This window comes from Balaenoptera ricei, chromosome 1 (assembly GCF_028023285.1).
Source record: "Balaenoptera ricei isolate mBalRic1 chromosome 1, mBalRic1.hap2, whole genome shotgun sequence".
In the NCBI taxonomy this organism is placed as follows: Eukaryota; Metazoa; Chordata; class Mammalia; order Artiodactyla; family Balaenopteridae; genus Balaenoptera; species Balaenoptera ricei.
Window position 1 is genome coordinate 122,075,067 of NC_082639.1, and position 20,226 is coordinate 122,095,292.

The 20,226-nt window shown below is 45.5% G+C and overlaps 1 protein-coding gene across 1 annotated transcript; it reads left to right on the top strand.

Annotated features, from left to right (window-relative positions):
* The first annotated feature begins 390 nt into the window (after nt 1-390).
* LRRC52 (leucine rich repeat containing 52) lies at nt 391-16,478 on the top strand. Its single transcript, XM_059903196.1, has 2 exons — nt 391-1,022; nt 16,051-16,478. Exons 1-2 carry the CDS (start codon nt 401-403, stop codon nt 16,374-16,376), a joined length of 948 nt encoding a protein of 315 aa, XP_059759179.1. The 5' UTR covers nt 391-400; the 3' UTR covers nt 16,377-16,478.
* Nucleotides 16,479-20,226: the final 3,748 nt, after the last annotated feature.

The following is a 20,226-nucleotide window of genomic DNA, read 5'->3' on the forward strand; positions in this document are numbered from 1 at the left end:
AGTCAGGACTCTCCCTCCCTCAGCTGGGCAGTCTCCGGAGGCTGCTGACATCACAAAGGTGTCAACTGGCAACCTCATTGTCATGTGGCTCTCGCCTGGCTCCCCTTCACTTGCGAACGCAGGGAAAGAGTGAGACCTTTTAAAGCCGCCAAGCCGGCAGGCTTCCAGCGGCAGTCTGGGAGTGAGCAATCGGCAGAGCCACCGGGCTGCAGGGCATTGGGCCTCGCGTTTCAGCTTCTGTTCAGTTCTCCTGTAATGGAAAATCGCTTCGCCCAAAGCCAGAGTGTTACAGTTCTTTCCAGCGCCCCTCCCCCCGCCCCACCACGCCCCTCGGCAACCTCCCGATCAGAGGGACAGCGCCCGCTGGAAAGTGGAAGGAGGGTAGTCGCCGCTTCTTACTATGTCCCGAGCTTCAGGCCCTGGGCCTGGGTGGTTACTCTTTTCCTTTGGAATGGGACTGGTATCGGGGTCAAGGTGTCCAAATAACTGTCAGTGTCAAGCCCAAGAAGTGATCTGCTCAGGGGTCCAGTTAACTGAATACCCCTCTGACATACCTCTGAACACCCGGAGGCTGTACCTGAATGATAACAGCATCCGTTTTTTGCCAGCGATGAATCTAGGACTCCTCAGTGACCTTGTTTACTTGGACTGTCAGAAGAACCTGATTCAGGAGGTGATGGATTATACCTTCGTCGGGGTCTTCAAACTCATCTACCTCGATCTCAGCTTCAACAATTTAACCTTGATCTCCCCATACAGTTTCTCCGTGCTCAGCAACCTGGTGCAGCTGAACATCTCCAGCAACCCTCATCTGTTATCACTCAACAAGTACACCTTTGCCAACACCAGCTCTTTGAGGTACCTGGACCTCAGAAATACTGGCTTGCAGACCTTGGACCATGCCGCCTTCCATAACCTCATAACACTCCAGACCCTGTATCTGAGTGGAAACCCCTGGAAATGCAACTGCTCTTTCCTGGACTTCACCATCTACTTAATAGTGTCCCCTCTGAACCATCCAGGTGAGGACTTGATTGGGTGCGGGGATGAGGATGTGATGGCATAGGAGGAATTGGTTCCAGAAAAAGTGAAGTCAAAAGATGGTCAGTGTGGGAGAGAAAGCTGGGTAAAGTTGATTGAAAGCGTACTTATTGCCCTGCAGGATCCATCCTTGGGTTGACTGTAGAGGCAGTAAGGACCAGTAGAAAAAGTTCTAGAATAGCCATCCAAAGAGCTGAGTTCTGCTCCCACACTCAGCCCTTACTACTTGGCTGCCCTTGGGGAAGTCACAATTTCTCTTGTGCCTCAGTTTCCTGATCCATAAAGTAGGGACAATATTAACAAACATACAGAGTTGTCATGTCAACAGGAAATGATATGTGTGGAAATGGTAAAGTACTGTAACTGCAAAGTGACAAAGTAATACAGGGACACTGTATTCCATTGGTAAACTATTTTAATCTGTTTAAGTCAGTGACTGACTTTTTTCAGGATCTAAAAGTAAATTCAGTCATTCATAGCCAGCGGAAAATCCAGTAGTATGATATACAGAAGGGAAAGTTCAATAGAGACAGAGGAGGGGCTTGTGAGCGACCTGGACATGAATGAGAAAGGGAGGAGAAGAGAAGGCTTTAGATATCTTCTTCGTCTTCAGATGCTAACCTCACAAGGAAGGAGAGCACGGCATGAATGGGTGGCGAATGGACCACCAGTGTCCACCGTGTCAAGCAGGGAGATTCCAATCTCACAGGCAGACTCTCAAGTCTTACCTGGTAAAGTTCCAAGCCAGTTGCTGCCACTCTATCCACTGTCCCCACCCCTCTGCCATGGTCCCTGGGGCACTCCGGTGCCTCATCCCTTCTTCTTTTCCGTGACTTTACTGTCCCATTCCCATCCTTCAATTCCCCCACTCCACCAATACCACTTTCACCCAGGGAAGTCAGAGCTTCGGAGAAATATGAAATAACCCCTCACAGAAAGCCTGGAGGCACTGATGTAATTAAACCCTATCAGAGCCATGTCTTCTCTGCCTTGCCTGGGTGTGTGTTTTTGAAAATATTTTCATGCACCAGCTTCACAAAAGTCCTGCTGAAGTTTCCACCCTGAAGTCCTGCCCATGTGGCAATATTCTAGAAAAGTTCCTGACCAAAATGACAGACTTTAAGGAGCACTGGGGGAGAAGGAGCTGGGTGGTGAGAGCGAGTAAAAGTGTGCCCTCCTGGCTTTCCAATGCACGTGTCTTGAACTGTCTTCCAGGCAGGGGCTGGACTGTGGTGAGGCAAGCAAGGCTCCCAGGTTGCAGAATCGAAGGTGGCACCGAGACTGTCTCCTTAAATTTTGTGCCCGAGGCACCTGGCCCTGCTGCCAGGTACTTCAACTTGAGTTAGAATAAATCAAAAGGAACAAACTTTGTCAGACCATCTTAACAGTACTAATCATAAAAGAACACAGGAGCAGTTTCTTGGGGGGCTTGCCTTGCCTCTCCAGTGATCATGCCTTCCACTTTTCTCAATGACTGGTGATGTGCTGGTTTCTAGAAAGCTCTCTAAAAGAGGGTCAGTGTTAATCATTCTCATGCATCGAATGTGATTTCCAAATGGGATTCTCCCTGTCAGCGTACACGTAACTAGCCTGTGGGCCAGCATCATCTTTTCTTGCGCCCTCCCCACCGTTCATACACATTTTCCTTGAGCAGAAACCACCAATTTGCCAGGAAGACCCCCTACTTAGCTGAAAAAGATAAGTAGTTTGGCTTCTTCCCCAGTGCCTAAGCCTATCACTTCACCTCCCACCAAATCTCCCGTAATCAGAATTTTGCTTATAAAGTTGTATCTTCTCAGAACTTTCAGGCTAACTACTTTGGACTCCCTGACTCAATTCAATCCAGGATTGAAAACGATTATAAACCAGGTCTGTTTCACTGCATATTTTCAAAAACGTCAGAGGCGGGTGTCTATCTATCTTGTCAAGCTCATAAGCTCCTCGTGAATGAAGAATCTGGCCTTTGAGGTAGACAAAGCTTTCATCCACTGGCCAGTGGGAGCTCCCCACCCTGACACACACACACACACACACACACACACAAACACACAGCTGCTAATCTGCTCATCTCCCTCTGCTGTTTGGTGGCGTAGAGGAACCCTCCCAGTTCACTTCATACAGAAATATGGTCTCATTGCTCCAGTTCACTATTATTATCTCTTAAAAACAGCAGTGAGCCCCAGGCCAGACATAGAATAATTTAGCTTTGTACCGAGATTTGCAGCTGCTGAAGTTTTTCCACACAGCTGTTTCAGTTTCTTTACTTGAGTGTCACACCAACCCTTAAATTTTGTGCTCTAGGACTGTGGAAGAGTCTAGGATGGGTATTTTTAACCCCTATCCTATGGTTGAGAAGATAGACTGATTCACCCAAAACCACACAGCTACTAAAAGGCAAGAAAATGGTTTGAACCTCCTGATTTCAAATTTAGGTCTTTTCCCATGTGGCTACTCTCTCTTAAATCCTCAAATTACATAACTATGATCCAATAAGTCACTTTAGTTATAAATATAAGTCATGTTATAAGCATATGCCCACAGAACCTAAATTTCAACTTTATTTCCTATCTGTCTACACTTGGAACTCACACCAGATCATTTTCATTGGATAACAAGCCCTAGTCATCATAAACTCATATAATATGCCTGCACTTCCCTTGCAAACCGAGGTTTCACCCCAATCTACCCAAACTCTAAAAGAATGAACCTAACCTCAGTGTTTGCTCTCCTTTGCATGTTATTCAATCTGGTTCTCCCTTCCCGTACACATACACACACACACACACACACACACACACAACCACAAACATACACATGAACACACACGTAAACACATACATACATGCACATATACAAACACAAAGTTGTATCTACACAAACATACCATACATACATATATACATAATTACATACACACTCACCCACATATTACATATGCATGACACACATACACATATAAATGCACAGATACACATCAACACATGAACACACACACACACATACACAAAAAGCTGAAAACACTCACGCAATAAAATTCATTAGATGCATCTCTTGCCCTTTAGCCAGACCTCAACATAATGGAAGATGTTTATTTCATGTGACTCTCATATGATGATTCATGTCTCTGTTAGGTGGAAATATCTTTGCTATTTACAAACACTCTAGTTGAACTCTCAACCTTTAGCCCACCTATTATACCACATTTTCTATCAAAACGGTACTCTCTGGCATGTTCTAGAATGGGATCTACACATCTCTTCCCCATGTGCCCAAATTTCAGGATACAGGAAGAATTTCTATGAAATAAGCTAAATAACCTGGTTATTTATAAAGGAGAATCCAACTTAAAGATGGGGTTCATTTTAGACCCAGGGAGATACTAAACCTCATTATTGGGAGATTTTGCCTGCAGTGCAGTATTGAGGTCTGTATGACAGCAGAATTCCAGTATATAGACCCCTTGAAAAGCAAGGTAGTGAAGTAAGGGACCTCCATGGTACCACTCAGCTCACGCATTCATCCATTTAAATATTTCTTGAGTGCCTATTATATGCCAAACAAGTGTTCATAGAGGTAGCTAGCCAAGAACCCTGGGGTTGTGTATTGAGACTCATCTGACTATGGGCCACCTGCACCTTATGTGTCCCACGGTCCAATTAGGTGCAGCAGAACTAACCTCACTGGACACAGCAAGACAAAAAAGGCAAGCATGTGCCTTTTGGGGTAGAACAAGTACTTGGGACAGCCTCAGCTGCAGGTGGTGAAGGACGGCCACCATACAGGCAGGAGAGCCCAGTGTGAAGAGCTCAGGTTCTGGAGTGTAACAGATGTGGATCATGACCCTAGCCCTGCCACTTAGTATCTGTAGGAGATCAGATAATTTACTTAACCTCTCCACACTTCAGTTTCCTCATCTTTCAGACAGGTCTAGTAATAGAACCAACCTGTCTAGGGCTGGTGTAAGGATGAAATGAGAACATTTATAAACTGCCATTAACATTAAGCCTGGGACACCATAAACATTCAATAAACAAATGGTTGGCAGATGTAGGAAAGACACAGGATACTAAGAGAGTAGCAAATATCAGTCAGGTGGTCCCTGGGACAAGCAGTGGACTTCAGGAAGGCTCAGCCTTATTGGAGGACAGTGTACCCTGTCCAGGAGACATGACTGTACAGATGCATATGGGGATATAAATAAGAGATGGGAAGGTAGACAGCAGGTTCCAGGACTCTAATCCCTGAGAAAATGGGACAGAGGGAATCCTGGAGTTGAATATTGGATGAGTTATGCATACAGGAGTTCAGACACTGGGGAATAAAACCAGAAGCCCAAATCAAGGCTTGGTCTCAGTCCAGGCCATGAGACTCAGGGCTGGGCCAGCAGCAGCAAGGTGGCTCTTCCTGAGTCACCTGAGTCTGGAACTGAAGTTCTACCTTAAACACAAACCCCACTTCCAGAAACAGGGGTGAACATGCAGACGTCTTTCACGGGATGAGGGCAAGGAGGTCAGTTCAACTATGGGGCAGACATGGCCTTGGGAGAAGAAAGTCACCTACTTGGTATAATTTTGTGATCTGAAGAGTAATGAGCAGTATTTTTGCCCCAGTCTCTCCCCATCCACTGCCTACCATTGGGCTAAAATTAGCCATTAGAGATTCATCCTTCTGGGTCCCTAAAAGTGCCCCAATCTTGAAAAGGACTGTGAACAAATATGTAAGTTCCAGGGAAGCATAATATAGGTGCCCCTAAGCTTTTATCAACTTTCATATCAGAGGGAAGAGTGAGTTCTTGGGAAATACAATTAGCTAAGATTAATTCTGCAGCAGTGGGGGAACCTTGAAGGAAGCCAAGATCCAGGAAAGAAATGGAGAGGTGTTAAAACAAAAGACATGAGGGCAATAATATGTCCTTCCCCTATGTCACACCTTGGCTAAGTTCGCCCCCCACAGAGGGGCTGTAGAGGAGGCTGAATGTTTTATTCACCTTATTTCTTCACAAGGCTACAGCAGATAGGAACATCAAAACTTTCCCATATTGACAAGAGATTTGGCGCTATTATCAAGAGTCTTCCTCAGAGGAAACCCTCCAATGATATACTCACCAGATGCACTGAAAACTGCCCAGTCCTCAAAGAGTTCATGTATTCACTTTCCAAACACAAAAATCATAGCAGAAATGGAGGTGAGTTGAAATGTGCTGGTTGCCTGGATGCTCTGATCAATACAGAGTTAAAACAGGTTCACAGATTCCATTTCCTTTTGGGCTCAGGTCAGAAAATAGGAGAACTAATTCCTGGCTGGAACTGTAATTTTCCAGTCATTAATGCTGTTTGAAGGTGAGAGTAGAAATTGAGCTCTTCCCAGGAGAGAGCTCCCCAGCAGGACAGGGTTGAATGCCTCTGAAGATGCTCTCAAAAACTCACTAGCTCTAGGCTCCTGGACAGAAAAAGCCTGGCTTCCTACATCCCCTCCACCCTCAAAGTCTGGTCCAGCACTGTCCAACAAAAGCTTCTGCAGCAGTAGAAATGGTCTACATCTGTGCTGTCCAATACACTACCCACTAGCCACATGTGGCTATTGAGCTCTCTTGAAATTAGGCTAGTGGAACTGAGGAACTGAATTTTTAATTTTACATCATTTCAATTCATTTAAGTAGCCGCATGTATGGCTAGTGGCCACCATATTGGTGGGCGAAGCCTTTAATATAGGAAGATATAGGAAGCTTAAGCTGGAACTTTAGAATCTAGCCACCTCCCAGGTAAGTGCTCATTAGAGTTTGAGAACCACTGGTGGAGCAGGCCAGGCCTTGGGGGGAAAGTCCAGGGCACTGAGTCCCTGGGAGGTGGAGGCATTGTTCAAGGCCAGGAGAGGGTGCTTAAGACAGGAGGCGGGAGAGTGCAGGAGCTAGAGGTCGCACTTCCTAATTGTGTGACCACAGCCCTCATCTCTAGGAACACCTTAGTCCGATGGTGGGGCCCACAAGTCAAAAAGAGGAGTCCGGGCAGGAGTGCTGCCGAGGCAGGGGGACAAAGCCACTCAGGGACATCTGCAGGGAGCAGATGGGTTGGATCATGTGCTGTTTCAAGTCCAAGTCATTTTGAGGGCATTTTGAACAGGGAACATCTCAGTTTCATTCTGAGGCTATTTCATCCTGTATTCAAGGCTGCTCTCATATGATAATGGCCCCATTTCAATCCACCAAGTACAAAATCATCTACACCTGCGCCAAAACTTAGATTTCCAGAATGAATTCAGGTCCTCACACCCTTCCACTATTAATGCTAACCCATCTCCTCCATCAGGGAAATTGCAATAAAGACCAGACACCAAAAAAGGGAACAGCTGGGCAGCAGTCATTGCCAAGGCTGTCAACTGCTCCGCTAGCACATCTCTCCCACCTTATCACGAACACCCTGGCCTTGTGGCTCCCTCCTGCTGAGAGCCAGAGGAGCAGCCTCATGAGGACAATGAGGGGGCTGAGAGGGGTGCAACTGATTCAGTGATCCCTAAATCATCCAGAAAATTCGAGAAGGGATGGGGATGGCAAGGATGTGCAGTTTGGGAAGGACCTCTAACTCAGCCCCGATGGAATCCCTGAGGGTGGATGATCTAAAGTTCCCTCAAGCTCAGAAATGCCAGACCTCTATGCATGGCCCCTCTGATCGCCCAACACCACTCAGGCCCCTGGAAGGAGGCAGTGCAAGGCCAGCCAAAGCAGCCAACCTCAGTTTCTTCATCTCTAGAGATGAAGAATTCCCCAAGCTATAAGGAATCCAACAAAGCGTGGATGCAGCTAGAAAGAGAAACAGGGGTCCAGCCATCTAGGGCCTTTGTTTATGGTTTTTCTAGGGAACATGCAATGTATCCTGAGAAGTTTTGCCAGGCAGGCAAGATGGATACAGGGCTAGGAGGCTCGTATGGGCATTCAGACAAGAGAGGATGGCAGCCTATGGCAACAGTGTGGATGAAGAGGTACAGACAGGTCAGAAGGAACTGTTTAGAAGGTAGAAGCAACAGGACTTGGGACTGAACTAGACCCTCCCAGAGTTCCCTGTACTCCCTTTGTGACTCTTAGCACAATAAACAGATTTGTATTAATTTAACATTTGTCTTCCCTGATAGACAGGATGGTCTGTAAGAGCAAGGAGCAGGTCTGAATCTTCAGAAAGATTCAGACACAGAGAAAATGCTCAAGAAATATTTGAGTGAATAAAAAATCAATGAGACATGGAAAATAAAGGAAAGGAAAAAAATCAAGTATTGGTTTGGACAACTATGGGGGCTCCACTGAGAGGAGGGGCAGGAAGGGGTTAGGGGAGAAGCCAAGTCCTATCTTGAACGTGTTGAGTGGGAGGTCTTTGTGAGCCAGGAGGCATTTGGATATTCTGACCTGAAATTCAGAATAGAGAATAAAATATATGTTTGGATATCATCAGCTCACTGGTGATCATCAAAACCAAACAAAGGATGAGATCAGCCAGGGAAAGAGTTTAGAGTGAGAGGGTAACAGGGCAAGGACAGAAGCTTTGGGGAATGCCAACATATTGAAGCATCAAGTAAGAAGAGCAGAGAACTTAATAAAGTGAAGGGACCAGCAATGGAAATATGGTGCAGGGTGGTGTGGTCTTTCTAGACAGAGGGAAAAACAAGTGCAAAGGCCCTGGGGTGGAATGAGCTCGATGTAGCGGAAGGTGGGTATGGCTGAAGTGGAGTGAAGCCAAGGTAAGAAATGAGGTAAAAAATCAGAGGCCAGATCTTATGGGACCAACAGGCCATGGAGAGGCTTTTGACTTTATTCTAAATGTGACAGGAAGTCATGAAAGGGTTTTGAGTGGGAAGTGACACGATCTATGGTTTACAGCTGGCTCCCACTGCTAGATGGAGAGAGACTGTGGAAAGTGGGAACACAAGTTAAGAGGCTGTCACAGTTCAGGTGAAGGGAAGACTGTGGCTTGGCCCAAGGGAAGACTGTGGCTTGGCCCAGGATAATGGTCCAGAAGATAAGAAGAAGTAAGAATTGGGATATATTTTGAAGGTAAGACTAACAGGATTGTCTCATGGCTTAAATTATGGGATGTGAGAGAGGAAACAGGAAGGGCTCCCAAGTTTCTGCCTGGGTGACTGGTGAACGGTGCTGCCTTCCACCACGGAACTTTTCTAAATTGCCTATTATCCATGAGGATAATAACTGTCCACTCTCTGGATTTTTCTGAGAAGATGAGTTATTATTCAGCAGGTCCAGCTCTAGGCCAAACTGAGAGCAAACTAGGGTTTGTCATTAGCTTCCAGGAACTGCCTGGTACCATCCTCCAGACCTGTCATGTAGCTGGCTTCCCTCCTCCATCAAAATCTGCTCAAGAAAGGCAGTAGCAGGGGTTCCCCAGGGAAGGGCTTAAGTCATTGGCTTCTTTTTCAGAGGACTTTACACTTTAAGCCTTCTTTTATCAGTGGAATGAAAGGTTCTATCTCCTGCTGACAGAATTTTGAGCACTGACAAGCACATGAGAAGTATTATGAGGAAAAGGGGTCTTTCTACCTCTAAATCTTGCCCATATACAACCACTTATACAAAAAAAACCAGTCCTGTAGACTAAAGCACCTTTAAAGCACAGGAATAATCAGGTTGAACTTGCTGGATTTCAAGGTTGTTCCTGTAATGTTCCAAGAGTCTATGAATCAGGTTTAACCTTTACCAAAATATGAACTCTTTATCCAAGGGAAGATATTGTATCAGATAAGAACTGTACTGCCCAAGCCCAAATCATCCAAAGCCAAGGATGCTTCAGACCAGGAGTCAGCACACACTTTCTATGAAAGGGCAAATAATAAACATTTTAAGCTTTGTGGGTCTTTGTTGCCACTATTCACTCTGTCATTTGTAACATGAAAGCAGCCATAGAATATACATGAATGAATGGGCATGGCTGTGTTCCAATAAAACTTTATTTACAAAAACAGGCTGCAGGATGGATTTGGCCCACAGGTTGTAATTTGCTGAAGCCTGACTCATGCCATCAAGGGAAGACAGCTGGGTGATGAGGAAAAGGAGCTCTAGGGAGGCAAAGGTAGGAGCCAATGGAGGACTAGAAATGCTCAGAGGACCGTGCGTGAGGGTCTAAGAAGGGGGCCTTGCTGGCCAGTTGGCTTTGGTGGTGCTGGGCTGCTATACGGTCCAGTCTAGGTTTCCCTCTAGGGAGTCTTCTCCTCTGGGCCACCCATAGTACAGCAGAATATGATAGTGATCCCCTCAAATTCCATCAGAAACCAGTCCTAAACAACAAGGCCAAAAATATGAGTTTAAGAACTGCTGTATGAGATTAAACCAATAATCCACCCATTCTCTATGCATTCAATAGGCATTTATCAAACCTCTATTGTGTACCAGGCACTAGGGATACAAAGGTGAACAAATAGGGTCTCTGCTTTCAAACAGTAATTGGGAAATAATAATAACTACCTTTTGCCATCATGCTGGCAGCCCTTGCATCCTCAGCCCCTTGCCCAACTGCACTTACCCTCATTTCCTTCTCTGCAGTCTCAGAGGACACTTCAAGGCTTACCCCTCCATTTGAACAGAACAGTCAGCTGTTCCTGCCTCCTCCAGGACTTCACACCCCTTAGCTCACTGAATCCTTCCCCAGACCCTCACGAGGTAAGCAGGGATTGGTATTGGCCTAATGTAGAGCAGTCCAAGGTGGCAAGACGTTAGCTGACCCACCTATAGTCTTCTATCTCCCCAGGTTCCCTTTCCTCCAGCCGAGCATTATGTCAATGACATTGACCCTAAGGGGCATTAATAACAAACAATATTTAATTCACTCAACAAACATACTTTGAGCTCTAGTATGTGTTAAGCACTATTCTAGATGTTGAGGACACAACAGTGAAAACAAATCCATGTCTTCATGGAGTTCATAATCCAGTGGGCGGAGGCAGACAAATGAATAGGTAGTTGACAAATACATAATTTAGCTGGAGAAAAAAACACTGAACATCTAATGATGTTCAGGCAAGCTAGGGCCTAAGGAGGAAAAATGAGGGAATTAGACCTTTCTCTATGTTCCAGGTGGAAGTTTCATGACAAAGTGCTCAAGCTGATAGAAACTGGTATTTGCTGTCCAAGGAGCAGTTGCAGTGTAATTGAGAGAGAAGTCTCCAAATTCTATCCTCTCACTTTACGTGGCCACCACATGGAGGCTGGCCTCCTCCGCTCAGCCCAGACAGTTCCTAAGCAAGACTGCCCAGGGAGCTCAGAACAGCCTGCTCCTCCGGAGAGCTAAGCAGACCCCAGAACTGTGGTCACTTCTGCAGACCAAGAAAAGGAGCAGTTCCTCTTAAAACCACCAGGTTCTAGCTGGCTTTCTGAAGGAAGGCTTTCTGGGCTCCTGCATTAACAGGTGTGGTTCTGGGCCCCAGAAGCTCTTGCTCCTCCATGCATTTGATTTTGGCGGACAGGTTTTCCACCTGTGAGCAACGTGCCGCATGTGGAACTAAATAAGGGGGTAGTTTATGTTTCCTTAGGAACTATTTGCAGGAAGAATTTAAACATTAATGATACCTGTAATTGGACCTGGGCGCTTTAACTGGGGCAAATGCCCTGCACCCATGAAGTAGAGCTGAGGAAGTGATAAGATGGGGCTTAGTCACATGTTTGTAATGTGATTGAAAGCCCTGGGATTGTGCAGCGCACACTTTTCTCAGAGGCAAGGAGATCAAGAAAGTCAGAGACAGAATAATTGAGGAACAATTTATTCATTCTGTAGCCTGGGAATAATTAAAACTACTTAGTGGGGTGCTCAAGAGTAGAGTTTAATTTTGTGAAGCACCTTATATGGTGTCTAGCATATATCAGACGTTCCAGGATGAGTAGATGGGTCTATAAACTCTAAAGTCATCATACTAGACTAGGAAAAGGATGCATGACTAACAAGCTAAAGAAGAGGAAATGAAATAATAAAATAGAAGGAACATAGTCAAGGGATAGGATCATTTAAAAAGTAGGACAAATGGAAAACAAACAGTTAATCCAAATATATCAGTCTAACGTTAAACATTAATGGGCTGATTAAAATACAAAGTTTGCTAGATTGATGAAAAACAAAACCCAACTACATCCTGCTTACTAAATATCCCTTAAGTATAGAAACATAGAAAGATTAAAAGTAAAAGGATGGGAAAAGCTACACAATGCAAACACTAACCAAAAGAAATTTGGTACAGCCATACTAATGTCATCAAACAGAGTACACTTTAAGGTACGAAGCATTACTACAGATAATAAGTGATATTGATCAATGAGAAAAGTGTAAATCTACCAAGAAGACGTAACTTTATATGCATCTAATAACATAGCTTCAAAATATGTGAAGCAAAACTTGACAGAATTATACAGAGAAGTAGACAACTGCATAATCATAACTGGTGACTCTAACATACTTCCCCTGTAACTAATAGACAACTAACAATCTAATAGTAACTGAGACAATAGTTTTGAAAAGTCAATAAAGTCAATAAAAAGTCAAAGAATATAAAAAGTCGATAAAGATATAAATAAAAATCAATAAAGATACAGAAGATCTGTATAAAACCACACCCTAATCAACATACAATGTACTCAACAAAGACAGAATACATTTTTTTCAGTGCACATGCAAAAACTACTAAAATCGACTTTATGTCCAGCCATAAAGCAAATTCTCAATAAATCTCAAAGGACTGAAATCATAAAGAGTATGTCTCTGACCACAGTAGAATGAACTAGAACTCAATAATAAAAACATTACTAGAAAATCCCCAAATACTTAAAATTGAGTAATTCATTCAGTGAATGATAGCTCTTATTATCAAGAGCAGTAATGATCAGACATGGATTATGTCGTCAAGAGCTAAAAGTGTCTCTAGTAGGAGAGAAAAGATGTACCCCTTTTCTAGCAAATAACCACCAAGCAACATAGAATGTGATAGGTGCAGTAAGAATGCTACTAAGAAATGCTATGGATGAGTTCGGAGTGGGAACAATCACATGACTGCCCTCTGACGTGGTTTGGGAAGGGTTATTGGGGGTAGATGCATTTACACTAGACCTTGAAGGATAGGAAGGACTTGATCATGCAAAAATTAGAGGAAGAGATATTTGATGCAAAAAGAGCAGTGTAACGAAGCTAACTACAGATAAGGGGGATATGTAATCAAGGAATAAAGACAGTTTAATTTGACTGGAACAAAGGGTGGGGTACTGGCAGAACTCAGAAGTAAGGTGGGAAAGGCAGGAGGGGGCAGATCCTGAGGGCTCTGAACACCAGGCCAGGTGATCTGGATGTTATTCTGAGCCCCACAGGGGAGTCAGAGGAGGGTTTTGATCCAGAGTGTGCCTGGCAAGAGCCTAGCCTGCAGAAGGGAAATCTGGCAGGAGTGTGTGAAATGGTCCGGAGCTGGGAAACTGGGAATGGGTGGAGACAGACCTGCTAAGAGTTGAGAGCTCACACCTTGGTGGTGACAGGCAATGAAGGGGGGAGAGTGAATGCAGCAGTAGAAAAAACCTCCCCACATATCCACCCACATCCCTCACTTAAAAGCAGCCTAACAATGCATTAAAATCACTGCCTAATTGCTCCTTTCAAGGTAATGCTCCAAAATGGAGAAATACGCGTTTAATGTTTAGTCTCATCTCTGCCACCCAAGCCCCAATTTAAAAGCCTAATCCTTTTAAAAATAGAATGAGATAAACTCCCATAGGCACACTCCAGACCCTCAAAATCCCACGTTCTCCTTTCTCAAATACATCTTTCTTCGTATATTCCCATGTGGTGTCTCTGGCAGCTTGGGCAGGTGACTTAAGCCCTCTCTTGCTAGAATTCCTGAAGATGGCAGGAGCCTCCCCTCCTCCTCCTCCCCAGCCCCACTCTTGGGCCTCCTGGGCAAAACCCCAGAGGTCCTGGAACCAGGCTGACTAGAGACAGGTCTTGAGGTGTAATTGTGTTCCTGTCCCTTTACAGCACCCTGAGATGGAGGCCCAAGGCCCCTTTCCCTCTCCCATGGGCCAGGGTTGCCGTGAGGGCCACTGTCCCACACTCAATTCTAGAGAGGGGCTTCTTCCTCTCCTTTCCTCTGTAGTCTTTGCAACCAGTGGATGTGGCAGCCCCCAGGCTGGCTCCCTCCTCCTATGTCTACAGCCTCCTCCATCAGGGAGTCCTCACAGCATCACAGACTTCAGGCCATCTTCCGGAAAGTAGCAAATGACTTCACTACAGGTGCACTGACCCAGAACCAGGGTGCAGGGAATAGCGTCCAGCTTGGAGAGGACTTAGCGCTCAGCCTGGACAGCTCTCTCCAGCCACCCAAAGCCAGCTGCCTCCTACCCAGTCACCTCACTTCTGTATTCCTTTCCCTAATTCTCCTGCTTCTAGCTCCAGTCCAAACCTGATTTCCCTCATGTCCTTGGTCACCAAGGCTATCAGTGTCTTCACATAGTCTGGAGTTTCTACCCTGATCTAGGTGAAGCTTCTCCCCACACTTGCCTCTCTCTGTATCTCCCACTTCTGCAAAAAAAAGCTCAGATAGCTCAGTCTGGGTTTTCTCTGTCTCCTGTCCCCTGCCTGGATCCTGCAGGTTATCCAAAACCTTCAAGTTAGGAAACCTTCCTGAGTCTCAGTTTCCTTATGTGTAAAACAAGGATGATAGTGTGTGTCAACGTTGCTGTAAGAATTCAACGAGATAGCATTTGTATATCACTTAGCATGTAGACAGAACTTGGTAAATATTAGCTGCTATTATGATTTGGATCATAGTTGTCTCAAGCCCTGGTCTCAACCCTGAATGTGAGCTCATTTACCTAATGCTCATTTATATTCACCTGGACACCGCTCACAGGCACCTCAGCATCAACACGGCGGAGTATATGGAGCTAGAAAAATGCAGGGCTGACGACAGAGCTCTGAGTCATCTGTGTATCTGTTGTGCACAGTGTACTGTGTGCACTACTGTGTACAATAGCTTGCCTTCTCACCTGCGTCAGTTAAATCCTCCTAACTACCCTGAGAATAGGTATCATCCTTTGTAAGATGAGGCAATGGTATTCAGAGACAGAGTCAGACATCCTGCTGAAGTTTACCAAATTAGTAAGTAACAGTGGGTTTGAACCCTAGTCTGTCTGGCTCCAGAGCCCACTTTGCCTTCTGTTATATACGGAAGTCCGCAGTGCTTGGTGTGGAGAGGTGCTCAGAGAAGGGGCCAGGCAGCTGAGGCAGTGGCTAAAAAGGACTGAAGGCTCATGTAGATCACATGATCATCCAGTGATACCAACATCATCACTGAGAAACAGAACTGCTTCCGGTATTGGCTGTCTCTTTTCCCTGAGCTCCCCCTTGATTTCTTCAGGTTGCGGGCAGGTGGGGCTGAGGGTGAGGCATAGAGAGCACACAGTAGGCATTTCCAGAGAATTTTGTCCCTCCTAAGTGGCGTGCGATGACATTGGGTGGCCTTAGTGATCCCTGGCTGGGCTCAGGAACAGGAGAAGGGGAAAGGACAAGGTGGAGGGGGAAGGAAGGGGTCAATAAGAGGAAGGGGAGACAGAGATGATGAGCATTGGTGGACTTCTGTGGCGTGTCAACACTCCACGGCAATCTTGCTTAAGTTTCCAACCTCCCAGCTCCTGCTGTGGCCTCTCATTCCTTGAGGAGCCTTAAAAAGCAAAGCCCATTTTCAGGAGGTGAATCTGAACACAGCTAAGCCTCGGGCAAAAAGCAGCCGAGGAGCAGTCTCAAACCTTAATGTGCCCAGAGATCACCTGGGGATCTTGTTAAGATTCAGCTTCTGATTCAGGAGGCCTTGGGGTGGTGCCTGAGATTCTGCATTTCTAACGGGGTCCATGTGATGCCAATATCGCTGGCCCGCAGACCACACTTTTGAGTAGCGAGAGTCCAGACAGCCTCTCCAAGTCCCTGTTGGCCTCAGGACCCTGGGAGTTCTGCTGTTTCAGCACTCTGCCTGCTGTGTGTTTCCTCTTAGATGAACAAAATGCCACGTGCCTGGAGCCCACAGAACTGGCAGGGTGGCCCATCACGAAGGTGGGGAACCCGCTCCGGTACATGTGCGTCACGCACCTGGACCGCCAAGACTACATCTTCCTGCTGCTCATCGGCTTCTGCATCTTCTCCGCGGGCACCGTGGCCGCCTGGCTGACGGGCGTGTGCGCCGTGCTCTACCAGAATGCCCGCCGCAGGTCGAGCGAGGATGAGGCAGAGGACGAGCACGGGCAGAGGGTGGAAGTCAGCAGGAGGATTTTTCAAAGCAGGGTGGACTCTGGCCAGGACGGGTTTCCTCAGCTGATTTAGTTGCCAGGGGCTGCTGTCTGATGGACCTTTCCCAAGCTCCCTGCTTTCCATCTTGCCCTCCCCTTCCCACTCCTCAGAGCTGTCTTAGAGATTGAAGCCTACTAGTAAAATAAATAAAACATTTGGTGGCCATTTCACAGGTTGGTCCTTTCCTGTTCAACCAACCCAGGGATAATTCCTTGATCTCAGAAGGATGGCATAGAACAAAGTCTAGAGAAGCTGTTGGAGGTATCTAAATGCTGAGGAAGGCCACCCCGAAAGCGGGCCAACTTGTGTTTGATGAGCACCTACTATGCTATGCCCCTAAACTAAGTGCTGGAGGGAGGGATGTGACAAATACAAGATCTGAGATCCGTCCTCAAAGATCAACAATTTAGGGCGGCGGGGGAGGGGGGTGGCAGTCAAGATTAAAATGATTCAAATGGAGAAAAATACAAGGCAAAATGACAAGGACTAACATGAATGGAATATGTCTATGGGCTATCTTCACACTTTACCTCCTAAATATCACAACAATCCTAGTTTACAGTGACACTATTTTACTCAAATGGTAAGCAGTACAGCCTCCCAAAGTCCACATTCTTTCCTTTAAACAAAGCTGCCTTTCAAAGAAATGTTTAGCAACATAACCCAAGGTTCGTCGTGTCAGCCTTGGACAAAACGAAGGAGAGAGGCACACAGAGCCGGCCACCACTTACTGAGGCCTTACCAAATGCCCAGCATCCTACCACGCATCAGACACATTTTCTCATGGGGTTAATCCTGACAACAACCAGGTCAGGAGGTCATTGTTTCCTCATTTTTCTGATGCTCAGAGAGACCAAGTAACCAGCTCAAGATCACACAGATGATAAGATGCAGAACAATTGCTGAACCTCAGGCTACCTGACCCCAAAGCCCATGCTCTATGCACTGTGACCTCCTGTCTCTGATGAAGCAACAGAATAGCTAAGTATGTACCCATATGGTCCTGCTCTCAGGACTGCTTAGAAGAAGGGAAACAGAGCAGAAGGCAGGGGTGGCTCAACCCAAAGACGCGTTCCAGGTTTTCCCTTTCTCTCTACCCAGATCAAATCATGCTCACGTCCAAGACTAGATCAAAGGTCCGCCCATAGAGCTAGCTGTCCCTAAACCCCCAACCAGACCTGCCTTAACCTCTGCACTTCCGCCGTGAATTGCACGTTATTCCCCCAAATTTGTCTGGTGTGATGGTTAAGAGCATGGGCTCACAAATAGGATTCCTACCCCTGGTTTTGTCCTTACACCTGTGTGAACTTGGGCTTCCTACTCGTCATGACCTTGAGGACAGAGACTGCCTGTTATTCTCCATGGACACAGCACATGCCTTACACAAAGTAGGGGCTCAATAAATGTTTATTATTGCATTCTATTTAAATCCCAGCCCACCAATCATTCTTATTCTGTTATCCTGATTGTGAGGGGCGACCATGGACAAGTTATTTAACTTCTCTGTGCCTCAGTTTCTTCATCTGTAAATGGCACTCATTATAGTGCTTACATCATAGAGGGATATTGTGAAACTAAAATTAATATCAATTATAATAACATATCCTGGAATAATTTTAGACTTACAGAAAAGTTACAAAGAGAGAACAGAGAATTCCCATCTAGCCTTCACCCAGTTTCCCCTAAAGTTAGCTCATATTACAGTTATCTCACAGTACATCTGTCACAACTAAAAAACTAACATTGGAATATTACTATTAACTAAATTTCAGACTTTATTTGGATTTCACCAGTTATTCCCCAATGTCCTTTTTCTGTTCCAGGATCCAATCGAGGTTACCACATTTGCATTTAGGATATTCTTAAAAATAACAATATATCTAACATTTATTGGGCATTTCTGTATGTCAAGCATTGTTCTGAGTGTTTCTATATATATCGACTCATTTAACTGTCAAAATAACCCTGTGAGGTGGATATTATCATTATTATTATCTCCATTAGATAAGGAAATTAGGGCTTAAGTAACTAGCTCAACATTACACAATAAGACCAGAAGTCAAACCAGCTCTGTCTGTTTCCCCCAAACCACTAGTCAATAGTAGCTCTCAAGAATTTAAACTACCAAGATAGTCTTGGCAAAAGAAATCTGAATTGCAGCTTTGCACAATAGTTTCTCCCCTAAGAGGCCCTGGATCTTTCCACAAAAAAAAAAAAATGGACTCAGCATCTTCTCTGACTGGCCCTGAAGAGACTGCAGTGAATGGTCAGAATCAAGATGTTCGGGGATCTTACAGTCCAGTTTGGTGGAGACATAAGTAAACAGGTGATTTCAGGCCAGAGTGGTAAGTGAAGGGTACGCCTCGGGGTTCAAAGGGACACAAGGGAGGGATACCTAACCCAGAAAGTAGTAGGGAGTCTTGAAAGGCTTCCCTGAGGAAGAGACATCTAAGCTGAGATTTGAAGGTTGGGTTGGGATGAGCCAGGCAAAGTGGCAAAGAATATCTGTGGGCGAGGGGGGACATTCTAAGCAACAAGAACTACACATGCAAATGCCCAGAAGTGGGAAAGAGCCTGACACGTCATTATAGCTAGAATATAGAGTGGACGGGAAGGAAGACAGGAGAGATCACGTAAGAGAGAGACCCAAGGCCAGACTCTGAAGTCCTTACGCATACCTTGTGTTACTCAGGGTTATGATAGGTTCCGCTGCAGTAACAGATAAACCCCAAAGTTTCCTTGGCTTAGCACAACAAAGACACTTTTCACTCATGTAAAGTCCGATGTGGGAAGGGCAGCCCTCCTCCATCCTGCAGCTACAGCCTCTAGAACACGAGCCTCAGGTCCACTGCAGAAGAGAGAAGAGATGTAATAGGCATGTAGCTCTTACCTCCCCGGGCCTGGAAATGACACATGTCACTTTCCCTCACACTTTGCATGGCCCCAACCTCATGGCAGTCTGTGTGCCAGGAAAGCAAAATGCGATGGTAGACAAAATACTGCATCTAGCCTACCGTGATAAGGAATTTGAAGTGTCCCCTGGGGACCCCAAGGTCCACTCGAGAGTTTTTAGCATGAGAATCACACGGTCTAATTTGTGCTTTAGAAAGCTCACTCTGGCTGTAAGGTCTTCACCTTAGGTGAAGGGAGGGAGGTATGACGGCAAACAAGGAAACTAGCATATTGCAGTTTTCCAGGGGAGACAAAGCGTGACGGAGCAGGGGCCGTGGCACTGGGAACAGAGAGAAGCAGATGAATGTCAGTTACGTCGGAGGTAGAGTTGACAGAATTCTGTGAGTGACTGGACAGGGGAGGTAGGGAAAGAATGGATGGGCGGAGGATACAGAGAAAGTAGAAGGAGTTAAGGAGGGTGCCCGAACTTCTGATTTGGACAGCCAGGGTCCTGGTAGCACCAGTCACCCAGGCAGAGAGAACCATCGTGGTGTACTGGATGTAAAAACTGGCCAAGCAATAAAACATGAGGAGTGGGGGGAGGTGGGGAGACAGAAGATTAAATCATTATTCTCTTCAGTGGAAAGTCAATAGACAGTGCCTAAAATTGAAAAATCAGATAGCAGCAATGTAAGCATATTCTTTAGAGATACCAAAAAAAATCAGTCAAAAGAGTTTCAAGTGTCTGCCTCTGGGGAGGCAAAAGCATGGGGGAAAAGAATGGAAAATTGCTGTTTTTCATAACAAATTTTGTAGAACTACAACTCTTTAAATAAACTATGTGCTTCTGTTTTTGATTAAAATGGTTTTTTTTTTTTTAAAGAAAAGACTGGCTTGTCTAGGGTGTTGCTACCTTTAAGAGGTGTCTTTAACCACCTTTTTTATACACAGGGGTATCCACATGATTTCAAAGGGCAATGTGCCTGCAAAG